General features: G+C 39.2%; 1 protein-coding gene across 9 annotated transcripts in view; it reads left to right on the plus strand.

The window, feature by feature from the left end:
* Positions 1 to 12,462, plus strand: part of RALGPS2 (Ral GEF with PH domain and SH3 binding motif 2) — a 157,057-nt gene that overhangs the window by 136,536 nt on the left and 8,059 nt on the right. For all 9 annotated transcript variants that reach the window (XM_064454463.1, XM_064454465.1, XM_064454466.1 and 6 more), the window contains 4 exons: positions 138 to 243; positions 2,958 to 3,050; positions 10,413 to 10,518; positions 11,769 to 11,860. In XM_064454463.1, the coding sequence (XP_064310533.1) occupies positions 138 to 243; positions 2,958 to 3,050; positions 10,413 to 10,518; positions 11,769 to 11,860 (397 nt within the window). The remainder of the gene's footprint in view (positions 1 to 137; positions 244 to 2,957; positions 3,051 to 10,412; positions 10,519 to 11,768; positions 11,861 to 12,462) is intronic.

Below are 12,462 nucleotides of genomic sequence, written 5' to 3' on the forward strand. Positions count from 1 at the left end.
CCACAATGAAGTCCCATAAATAAAAAGCTGACATTTCTGAATTAAAACACAGATGTTTGCATTAGTATGTGGTAATGATTGGAAAATTACTTTAGGAAAAATATTTTTTCACACAAATCTTCACATGCTCCTTTCAGCTCCCTAGAATCTGAAGATTTGGCTGTTCATTTGTATCCAGGAGCAGTTACTATTCAAGGTGTTCTCAGGAGGAAGACTTTGTTGAAAGAAGGCAAAAAACCTACCGTAAGTTTTCTTTAATTCACTTTCTCACCTTCTTCCCTTGCTCAGTTATTAATACTATAAAATGTCCATTGTGCAATTATTTCAAGTGCCTGAGATCTCCCCTGTCTTGCTGATTAAAGTTTATGGTCACTGCTAGAGTTCGCATTCTGCTGTCTGGTGGATTCATTTAGTTTATAAGGCTATACCCGTAATCTAGGGAGTAGAAGAGAAGTGTAATGCTACATAAAATTATTTACAATTACTGATAACTTTAAAAGAGAGGAGCATATTTTGTCTTCCTGAACAGTAGGTGGATCCTAACAATTTATCAACAGCTCATAACCCTTAGCATTTGCATTGCAAATGCTTGATTATGAATTATAAATACAAATACATATTCATGACAATGGGGGATACCTTATGGCAGTACATAAACTGGAAAAGAGAAGGGACAACTAAACCAGTTTATCCCCTATAAAGGAAAGGGAAGGAAGTGGAGCAAGAGGCCCCCTTGGCTCAACCATGACCTCCTGGGTCTACTCAAATCCAAAAGGGAAGCATACCAGAGACGGAGAAGTGGAGCATTATCCGTTGAGAACTACAAGGGCATTGCCAGAGCATGCAGAGATGCAGTTAGAAAAGCAAAAGCGCAGCTCGAATTGAAACTAGCCGTAGATGTCAAAAATAACAAAGGGTTCTTCAGGTATGTGAACCACAAGCAGAAACAGAAGGAAAACACAGGCCCACTGTTAAAGAGGAGGGTCAGTCACCAACAATGCTGAAAAAGCAGGGGTCCTCAACACCTTCTTCACCTCTGTCTTTACCAACACTGTTGGGTCCCAGGCTTTGGGAACAAAATTACCAGTTGATCCAAACATAGACCCACCATCAGTGAAGGAAGAGTTAGCACGTGAATTATTATGGGAGCTTGACCCCTACACATCAATGGGCCCTGACGCCATCCACCCGAGGGTGTTGAGAGAGCTGGCTGACATCATTGCAAGGCCACTTTCCGTAATCTTCAAGTCGTCATGGAGAACGGTGGATGTCCCAGAGGACTGGAGGAAGGCAAATGTTACCCCTATCTACAAGAAAGGCTTGAGGGAGGATCTGGGTAATTATAGGACCAGTCTTACTTCAATCCCTGGGAAAGTTATGGAACGAATCCTCCTGGGGGCCATCACAAGTCAAATAAAGCACGTGATTGGGAAGAGCCAACATGGCTTCACTAAGGGCAGATTGTGCTTGACAAACCCGGTGGCCTTCTACGACAAAGTGACTCGCCTAGTTGACATGGGGCGGGCGGTGGACATTGTCTACCTGGACTTCTCCAAGGCCTTTGATACGGCCCCCACAGCCTCCTCCTGGAGAAATTAATGCGTTATGGCCCAGGCAAGTGGTCTGTGCAGTGGGTGGGGAACTGGCTGACAGGCCGCACCCAAAGGGTGGTGGTAAATAGCTCTTTTTCAAACTGGCAACCTGTCACTAGTGGGGTCCCCCAGGGATCGATATTGGGCCCAATGTTATTCAGTATCTTTAAGTGATCTGGATAATGGTGTCAAGTGTAGCCTGATGAAGTTTGCTGATGACACCAAGTTGAGCAAGGAACTAGACACTCCAGAAGGGAGAGCTGCTCTGCAGGAAGATCTGGAAGATTGGGCCAGCAAGAACCTTATGAAGCTCAACAAGAAGTGTAAGGTCATGCACCTGGGAAAACATAATCCGGGAGTGCAGCACAGGCTGGGATCCACCTGGCTGGAGAGCAGCTCTGTGGAAAGGGACCTGGGGGTCCTGGTGGACAGGAAGCTCAACATGAGTGAACAGTGTGCTGCTGCGGCCAAGAAGGCCAACAGGATGCTGGGTTGCATCAAAAAGGGCATCACCACCAGAGATAAAGAAGTCATTATCCCACTCTACTCAGTGCTTGTCAGGCCACACCTGGAGTACTGTGTACAGTTCTGGTCCCCGCTATACAAAAAGGATGTGGACAGGCTGGAAGGGGTCCAGAGAAGGGCCACCAAGATGCTCAAAGGATGAGGAAGCCCGTCATATGAGGACAAGCTGGGAGAACTGGGTTTGTTCGGCCTTGAGAAAAGGAGGCTTAGAGGGGATCTCATCCCCATGTCCCAGTACTTAAGGGGCAGCTACAAAGAAGATGGAGACTCTCTTTTCACAAGGAGTCCCATGGAGGGGACAAGGGGGAATGGACACAAGTTGCTCTTGGGGAGATTCCGACTGGACACCAGACGAAAATTTTTCACACTGAGGACAGTCAACCATTGGAATAATCTCCCCAGGGAAGTGGTTGACTCAGCCACGTTGGACACCTTCAAGAGTCGCCTGGGCAGGGTGCTGGGCCATCTTGTCTAGACTGTGCTCTTCCCAGAAGGGTGGGACTAGATGATCCCTGAGGTCCCTTCCAACCTGGGATTCTGTGAACTATAACTCAATGGAGCATTCAGTAAAGGTTGCAGAAAGTATAGAGTTAGATGCAGAAAACTCAGATTAGTGAGGAAAGAACACATTCTTTGTTTTCTAGATTTATTTTTTTTAATGCATTCATAGGCCTTCATGAATCACTAGAAGGAGCAGCTTTGGAAACATTGCTGATGGTTTGGCTGGACAGTTAATGCTGTCATGTTCTTGCAGGATGATGATGCTATTTTACAGCTCAATATTATGAAACATTTCACTTATCCATTGTACTTGTGGGTTTTTTCCTCTTTTCTCTGTAGGTCGCATCTTGGACAAAATACTGGGTGGCACTGTGTGGAACCCAACTCTTTTACTATGCTGCAAAATCTCTGAAGGCTACAGAGAGAAAACATGTATGTAAAACAGGCATAATCCAGTATCCTCTGCCAAAATTAAAAAGTGTTTTCCTGATGTAAACACTGAAATAATTCAGGACTTGCATGATTTCAAGTCACCACTGTCCTGTCTTCCAGTTGGTCAGTCATTTCACATGGATATGCCCTAATGGAAAAATCATGCATGTTTCTATGCTACACCAAGAACATCTGCTTTGCATATGCCATGGTCTCTTTGAATGTGTTGGTCTATAGGGAAGGAAGCTATGTCATTGGGTCTGTCTGCTTTTCTAAGGTAGAAGTAACATTTTTTGATTATCTGAGTCTTGCGGCAATTTGTTGCTACTTGAAATGCAAACAAGCATTGATGGGGAAAGACGGAGAAGTCACTATATATGATGATAAACAGATACCAATTTCATATATGAGGTAGAATTAGACTGCTCTTTTTTCTCTTCAATCCTACAATCCATTAACTACAACAGAGCACAAAACACTTCATATATTAAGCAGAGAGCTAGCATATCATACGACACTGGCTTTGCTGTTATTAGCTGCAACTTTATTTGAAAGAAGCTAAAAATAGTTCGCTCGTGTGGGGAAGTAGTAAAAGGATTTTCTGTAGATGTTCTGGGGATGTTGTGATGTGCGTGGTTCCTGTTTTCACTGGTTAATTATAACGGAAGAGGATGCCGACAGAGATTCTGTTAAGAAACTGGGTAAAATTTGAGATACTCAGAACTTTTTCTGAGTTCATCCACTACTCTGAACCATTACTTTTAGTTGCCTTGGCCAGTGTTGCAGTTTAATTTTTGACAACGGTCACTGAAAAAAACATTTGTTTTGCATAAAGCATATGTAACTTTACAAACTAAGATGTTTCTAGAATTCGTGTAATGGGAATATCTTATTTCTTTCTGGTACAAAATACTGTTTTCTTATTCTAATGTTTTTGTCAGAGGCTGGAGATTTGAAGCCTAAGATTTCTTCTGATTAGTAGACTCGTGGATATTTGAATTTTCTGTGTGGAAAGTTCATGTGTAATGTTGTCTTAATGTATAAAAATTCAGTATTTCCAGTTTTATTGAAAGTAGTTCATTATGAAACAGTATTCTATTACTCAAAGTAGTTTAATAATAGCTAATTACTTGCAGAAATATTTGCATAGTTTCTTTGCCATCATCCATCACCTGAGCGTCCAAAGCTAGTAGGGCTGGGCTGGAAACAGAAACAGATGCTACTTATTTTGTCTTGCCAGTTAAGACAATACTAGCCCAGACCAAAGGCCTGTTAGCTAAGCATCATGTCTCCTGGATGTCTTTAGAGAAGTCTATGTGTTCGGATGCATTTGCCTCTGAGATCAGTGAAACCTTATGGAAGGAGTCTGTCTCATTAAAAGTACAGGGAGTTGGAAAGAGCAGACTTCTAAACTGAAACAAAAGAAAAAGAACCAAGAGAGAATTTGTGCTGGTATTATGTCACTAACATTAATTGCTTGTTTTTTCTGGAAACATTGAGAAGTGGAATAGAAATTTTTTGTAATATCAGACTTTAGGTTCCTGTTACTGATGAGATGCCTTTCAGCTTTATGCCGAAATTGCGTTTTGTTTTCTTCTAAGAACAGAATATGCATTTGTAAGTTGCTTTCGTCCACTGTCTGTCAAAGTACTGAATGATAGAAGACTTTACCATTTAAAACAATCTCAATAACATACAGGTTTTGAGAACTTAGAAAAATTCATAGCTGGTAATTTCATTGTTTGGAAATTAAGTATATTGAATTTTTATGTGGTCCATTTGCTTATATGCTGCTTTCAGAATAACAATTTTAATCATTTAAATGGTCTTGCCCTTCCTTTAGGAAAATTAAATGGAGTTAAAAGGTAACAGATGTAAACGTTCAAGTCTGGTATCTGATCCTCTTGAGTCTCTGTTGCTGCAAAAGCCTCTACTTTTGTCTTGAAATGCAGTCATATCCATTTAGAATGCTCTTTCAAAAATTAGTTTCTGAACCTATTGAATTGACTTCTAATATTCCCCAAATTACTGATGTGTTGTGGTATCTACAACAACTAAACTACTAGTGATCAGACTAGTGCCTAAGAAGCTAAAAATCTGCTTTGCGTCCTTATGTCCTCACGTTTATTTGTGCAAGGATGTGCCAGAAGTTTGCAGATAGAGGCTAGGAGACATTCGATCTATAATGCTGGCAGGGTTACTCATCAGAAGACCGCCAGCATTATGGCTTGCGAATACTGAGTGGAGTTTGAGCAAGGCAATTCCCAGAAAACAGAGATGGAGGAGCGGTACTAAAAAGCAATGACTGCTAGAGCATATTTACTTTTTTTAACAGTTGCCTCTCTGGAATTGGACTGAATTATCCAGCACAACCTTGGATTTGACTGTACACAGCTGATGTCTTGCTTTTAGCTTGTCAGGGCAGCAAACACATTTTGTTCTGTTTGTGGATGCAAAACGTGTTAGGAAGCTCAGGTCTGTGATGTGGTTTCCCAGGTGCAGTCATGATTGCAATAATGTAATACTGTTAGCTACAGTTTGGATTGCCTTCTATGTAAACAAATAGTTCACAGTGAATGCATGCATACTTGTGCTCCAAAGGTTATTAAAACACAGCATATAATCCTTATGTTGAAATTAAGGTGGAAGATAACCTGGTAACTGCTGTGCAAGACTGAGTTTGGGAGATTAGGCGGAGATGCTCCAGTTTATTAAACAGCCTAATAATAGGTGGTCAGTAACTTTGTTCAGCTATTCTACGTGTGTTGCACTTCTAGCCTAGCCGTTGATGGCTTAGATTTCCATCCATTTCACTACAGGGTTATTGTAGAAAGTCTCACCTTTTGTTCTGGAGTCTGTAAAGATGATTTGTCAAGTGTCGTGCTTCAATTCAGATTTGGTTGCATTTCCAGAAAGTAAGTTAATCAAGAGAATAAACTTTAGATGGTCACCATCTGTAGACAGCTAGGGCACAAGTATGTGTTCACTGTACAAATACTGTCCAGTTAAATTCCTAAGAGGTCTATTCTACAAAGTAAAGAGATTTGATGCTAGATCTAGGTTTTGTTTGGTTACTGTCCAGATTGAGTGGATAAAAAGGACAATGTTGTCGACTTTGAAGGAAGTTTCTTCTTCAAAAGGTTGATACATTTGAGATTTACCTTGGTAAAATATTCCAGGCATCTTCTGGAGCCATGTGAAAATCTGTCTCTTCAGCTTCCTTTTCAAGGCCTCTGTGACATGCAAAGGAACGCTGGCAATGAAAATGTTAGTCTGCTATATAAAGTTTCCTGGCTAGAGCTCTCATGGTAAATGTGTCTCGATTATGGGCATGCTTTTGACTGTTCTCAGCTATTGCTTCAGGCAGCTGAGATTGAGGACTTGGAATACACTGACAATGGAAGCTCTTATAGGCTTATAATAGTCAACCTCTTTGGAAAATAAGCTCATAAAAATCCCAGTGTAATCCAGCAAAAAGGGCAAGAAATCCCCTCCCTTTAGACATGGGCAAGCCAGCTCTTCTTCTCATTCCTATGGTCAAAGACAAAGGGGTGCATCCAGTATAGTGTGTATTCTAGGTGTTAATCTAGTCCAAAGGAAGACAATGCTGTAGATAACTGGATGTGACAAAATGTCTTGTGCTGCATCTACTAACAAAAACTACTAAATATATTGAGCTTTGTATTTTAAATAGTGAACAGGTTTCCACTATTACTGGAGTAATGAAAAATTGTCTATGACGAGCGTGTGAACGTCAGAGCCTGGAGATGTGATACAGGAGAATCTGAGAGGAATGTGTGTAGATTGCTTAAGGTTTTACCTCACATGCTGAAATGGTGCCCACAAGCAAGCTTCTGTGACAAAACTATTGCACACCTTTAGAAAAGGACAGTAGTAAAAATAGCCAAATTAAAATTAGTCTTAAAGGAAGTATTAGCCCTGAAAAAATGTGAGTAGAGCCATAAAAAACTGTTAGTAGTGATCGGGCTGGAAAAATCCTGCCAATTTCTGTGACAACATAGCATTCACAAGAGTCTTCTCCATGTTTGTACGTACTTGGAAAAGCAAAAGAGACTTTTTAAGCCTTCATGCTTGATCATGAATGCTTCTTCATTCCAAGCCTTCCATTGCATGTTATATTCAGGATTAGACCCATTTATTGGCACTAGAAAACTTGGTAGGTGTTGCTCACTTCCCCTGAAATACCCTGATAAAGAATGCTGTCATTCTGGGAAGTATGTTCACCCACCAAGAAAAGTATTTGAATATCAGGAAGTTGTAAAGTCTCAACAGGAGATGAGGAGGAGGAGATTTGTAGGTGCCAAAAGGTTGGAGTGAAAAGTCTGTTCAGATTAATGCAGAGTTTTTGATTCAAGATTTATGCATAAATGCCTTTGAGCTCGAACAACAACAAAAGAATGCAGTTATGTGAAGCCTAGGACCAGAGCTGTGTAGTTTTCTATGTGTACAATGAGTGTCATTCCAGTGCCCTGTATGAAAAAAGCAAAGAGGAACCAGGAACATTAAATTACAATGAAGCTTTCATTCCCTTCATGTTAACAAAGCAGACTTGCTGTTAGCAAAGCTCTATGCATCAGTGGAGAACGAACTGCCCTGGGGGACTGTGTAAACATGGAATACAAATCCAGCCGTGCACAGGGATGGAAAACTGACATGTGTTTCAAGTGATGACGGATTGATGCTGGCAGGAAACACTTTCCTGTGTGGAGCTTTTTACTTTTTGGAGGAGTATCATGATTAATTGTTTTGAATAAAACAAAACAAAAAAAAAGAGTGAGCTCTAGCAGTTTTGATTGCATGGTAATTTCATATATTGTATACCTATTGTTATGATATGTAACTAAGACAGGAAAGTGCAAATGTGATATTTTCATGGAACTCTAGAAATTAGTGCAGTTCAAGAGGTACATTGTTGATCTGTAACTTATTAAAACTGGTTTGTGACTCAAATTTCCACCTCTGTGAAAATGACCTATTAATGCTTTGTAGGACTACTTGAAGTTTGCATTTTGTAGGTCCCTTTTAAGTGTAAATTGTGTCATCTTGTTTTTCAAGGCAATGTCTTTAGAGGGTCCATAGCAAGTCCTGAATGTATCACTTTTTTTGTTAAGAACTCATGAGCTATATCCATGTTTTATTCCTTTCCCCTGTCTTTATTCCTTCTTTCAGATAAAATTCCTTAACATTTTTCATTACTGATTGGAATCTTCAAAGACATTTTAGTTTCTGTATGGAAAGACATTGTGTTATTGAGCCCTTACTCTAAGGAAGTGTTGTTCGATAGAGCTTTATAATTTACTTCCTCTTATGAGGTGTTACCAAATCTGTCCACCTCCCAAAGGCAGTAGAGTTACTTAACTTTAGTATGGGTGGTTCTACAAGTTTAATGAGGAACGGTCTTTTCCCACAGTTTTATCCATAGTAATATCAAAAAGAAGGGGCATCCATTTTGAAGTTTGGCAGGCAGGTCTTTCCTAAGAACAGTGATCATCACTTTTATGGTTAAGCTATCTGTACAAGCATCCCTTCAATGTTTCTAAGCTTTTATATTTCCACTGACATGACACAAATGTCAGCTGAACATGACTGGTAGGACCTTGAGATGGAATGGTTCCCGCAAGTGTAACTATAGCAACATAAAGAAAGCAGTACACAGATGATGCGTTCAAAAGTTTATAAGATACAGAAAGACTGAACTTTTAAATTGTTTTGAACTTGGTTAAAATACTTTTTGCTTCAAATATTGGTCTAACATTTGTTCATTTAAAGTTCTAATGTGTTTTAAACTGAGGATTAAAATGTAGCCTGTTACAAAAGTCCCATACAGATAAACTTATCTGGACATTCACAGTCTCCAGTTATTCTATGGCATAGATTAGAATCACTGACATTAGACTTGCACTGGAATTTATTTTAAAAGTAATTATATTCCCATATAGAGACTATTCTTATAAACTCTTACTTTGCTTGTGATACTCTCAAACTTACTAGCAGTAACGCTTCCTTTTGCTGAACGACAGTTCTAGATTTGTCATGGTGAAGTAATATTTCTAAAATAAAACAAAAAAAAAATTTGATGCTTAATGTTGTAAATCTGCTATGTGGCATTAGTATGAAGAATAAAAATATTCCAGAACTATATATTAATTTTAATGACTCAAAACATCCCTGAGATTGTTTTAGCATTATTGTTTCTAATAATGTAATTAGAGAGGTCAAAATTAGTGTGCTAATAAAAAGGTTAGAATAAGGATTTCACAAGACAGGAGGAAGACGCATCCGCTAAGGACCAGCTGGACCTTCTGGGGAGAGAAGTGAGGCAAAGCACTGCAGAGTGTAAGAGTGCTAGGATTGACTGAAAAAAAGTCTGTGTTGGACCCATGAATGTGGGAAGAGGAGATAAGGCAGCTAAAGACGTGAGAGAAACTGAATTCGGTATTGGGGAGTGAATGGGACTGCCTGAGCAAGTAATGAGAGGTGAATTGTGAGGGTCTACTAATAAATGAGCAAGGAGACCGGGGAGAAAGAAGCTTCTGGTGTGGAAATGAGTTGGACTTAATGCGCAAGTAGCCTGGAACTGAGAGGAGAAGCCTGAGAAGTAGAAAATAATGCTGACCAGGTGAATGAAAAGGAGACTGGGACTAAGGAGCTGTCAGGAGAGGGGGCTAGTATAGTGGAGATGGGCATTGTGCTTAGAAGAGGCCGAAGTTATATGTCAAGGTGTGAGTAACACCCTGAATAGGAAAACCCCATCATTTTAAACATCTTGTCAATAAATGAGCACATTATGTTCTGCACATTTGTTTATTGAGTCTATTATTGATCCATCTCATTCATCAGGTCATCAAGTCATATTTAATTACACAGTTGTGCTACCTTGTCCATAGGACTCATGTTATGTGTAATTACAGACTACTTTAATAATTAATGCATGTTAACTTTGAATAATCAGGGCACAGACAAGTTTAATTCTTCTGTTTGTGAACAGTGGAGGGATTAGCTTTGCATTTGTTAATGCACTTTTTTTAAACTATAGTATACATACATTTGCATTAATGTGAGGAATGCTATTGTATACAAACAGTGCAGTTTAGATGTCTGTTGACATGTTTTGGGGGATTGATATTCCTTTCAATTAGTTTTTAATACCTTTCATTGTGGTAAGTTCTGTTTTCATTAACTCCATATAAACTTCCTTACTTTTTAAGTGCTGTGCTTCTCTCGAAGTTATTCTGAGTCTTTAACAGTGACACTAAGGACTTCCCTTTCAAATACTTGTTCTGTGCAGTGAGTCTGACTGAAGCTTCTTGTTTTACTTTATATATCTGCTTGTATTTTCAGTTCAAATCCACACCGAGTAAGAATGTGTCAGTGGTGGGCTGGATGGTGATGATGGCAGATGACCCTGAGCATCCAGATCTCTTCTTATTGACTGATTCTGAGAAGGGTAAGCAATGCTAACACCAAGAGTGCAGTGGTTCCCAGAATAAACATTTGCTTGCTGAGGTATTCATAAGCAACTAACTAAAGTTGGTTGGATGTTACCTTTCACGTATTCAGCTGCTCTCCAACATACCATGTTTGCCTTTAGAATGCTGTGGGAACAGTTGTCTGTGGAGAATCCTTAGTCTTCATTGAGTTCTAAGAACTCTCCAAACTCCTAACAACTCCAGTTGTGATTTTTATTGGAAGTATTCATCTGCATTCTTTTAAACTATATTTAGACCACTCAGAGGCTTTTTCACATATGTGAAAATGTAATAAGCAACAATGAAAAAAAAAGTTCAACATTCAGCTAACACTAGGTGCTTCACTAGTCCCCTCTCCTCTCCAAATGAAAAAAACAAAACCCAAACCAAACCATCTGTTCAAATGTAGCTGTGTTACCAGGAAAAAAAAACAAACCTTGGGGATCTTCACTGTTTTGCAGAGAAGCCTTGATTTCCATTACCCCAATGTAGCACCCTGGGTTCAGTTTAAGCTGTGAAGAAATTCTTACTTTTCCCTAGCACTTCAAACTGTGCAGAAAGAGCATCATTAGAAGTTCTGATAAAGGAGCTTAACATTATTTATTGCTTTGTCTGCTTCAAGTCTTAGTACATTTTATTTCTGAGCATCTATTCTAGCACCACTGATACATGGTGTAAATTATGAATGCTTATCAGCTTAAACTCAACAACAGCAACCTGAAATGTCTTTGTAATGTCTGGCCTTTCTGAACCCAAGCAAGCCCTGTATAGCACCAGACACTGAAAATACTAGTCTGAAATGTATCATATGTTTAGGAACAATTTTCGAATATTTTCAAATATAGCTTTCTAGAGTGCATTCCAGCATGATCTTGCACTTCATTAAAAATTATGAAATGCTGTTATAAACAAGTTGCAATAATGGCAATGAAAAAACACATTTTTTGTAGGGTTCTGAGAAATGTTTTTTTCTTTCCAAGTTGACACTGGTGTTAGTTGAAATCTAGACTGTTGGAAAGGAAGACAGGCAAGCTGAAACTTCTCTCACACTAGATCAAACAATTAAGTTGCACCTATGCCAGACAAAGTGTAAAGTTATATGAACCTTCTGCTTATTAAGTCTTCTCATAACATTTTAATCAGGAGTTATTTGAGGATGGGTGGGATTTAAGTATATAGTATTGTTTGTGTTTCTTTATAATTTTTTTCCTCTACCTTTCTCACATAGGAAATTCATATAAATTTCAAGCTGGAAACAAAATGAATGCAATGCTCTGGTTTAAACATCTGAGTGCTGCCTGCCAAAGCAACAGACAACAGGTGAGAGCAAGATGTTGAAAAGGAATATGAGCTGTTAAGAGGTCAGAACTGATAGATCTTCGACCACACTGTAACTGATTGCTTTGTATGAAGAGCAATCTACTCTGAAGAGCCTGTACATCGATTTCACATGCTTATTGATTTGGCTTAGCTGTCCCGTTTGTCCCTTTTGTAAACAAGTCCCCAGAGCTTCTCTGGCAATGAAGAAAGATTTTGGGCTATCTTGAGGCTAATTTAAAGAAACTGGGGAAATGGAAGGAATGCTCTAAAGTATCTGTCTAAATGGCAGTATTTTTATCATTGACCATTTTAAAAAGGCATGCATGTTGTTTGTATGTATTTCTAAAATGTATTTTTAAAAAATTTATTCCTGGGTACATTTGGCAGACTTCGAAAGCACAAGTAGAGTTTTCCATGAATCATAAGGGAAAATAAGACTACTCCAACCACTCTTGAGTTCTGTTCCCTTATAAATTCTTACTGACCTTTTACATCAGCAAAATGCTTTTAAGTTACCACTTGTGTCGTCCTGAACTCTCCCTTTTCCTTTGCATGTTGGTTTACGGAGTTCCCAAAGTACTGCTGAATTTCAAGGGAAACAA

Source organism: Phalacrocorax carbo, chromosome 6 (assembly GCF_963921805.1).
Source record: "Phalacrocorax carbo chromosome 6, bPhaCar2.1, whole genome shotgun sequence".
Classification (NCBI taxonomy): Eukaryota; Metazoa; Chordata; class Aves; order Suliformes; family Phalacrocoracidae; genus Phalacrocorax; species Phalacrocorax carbo.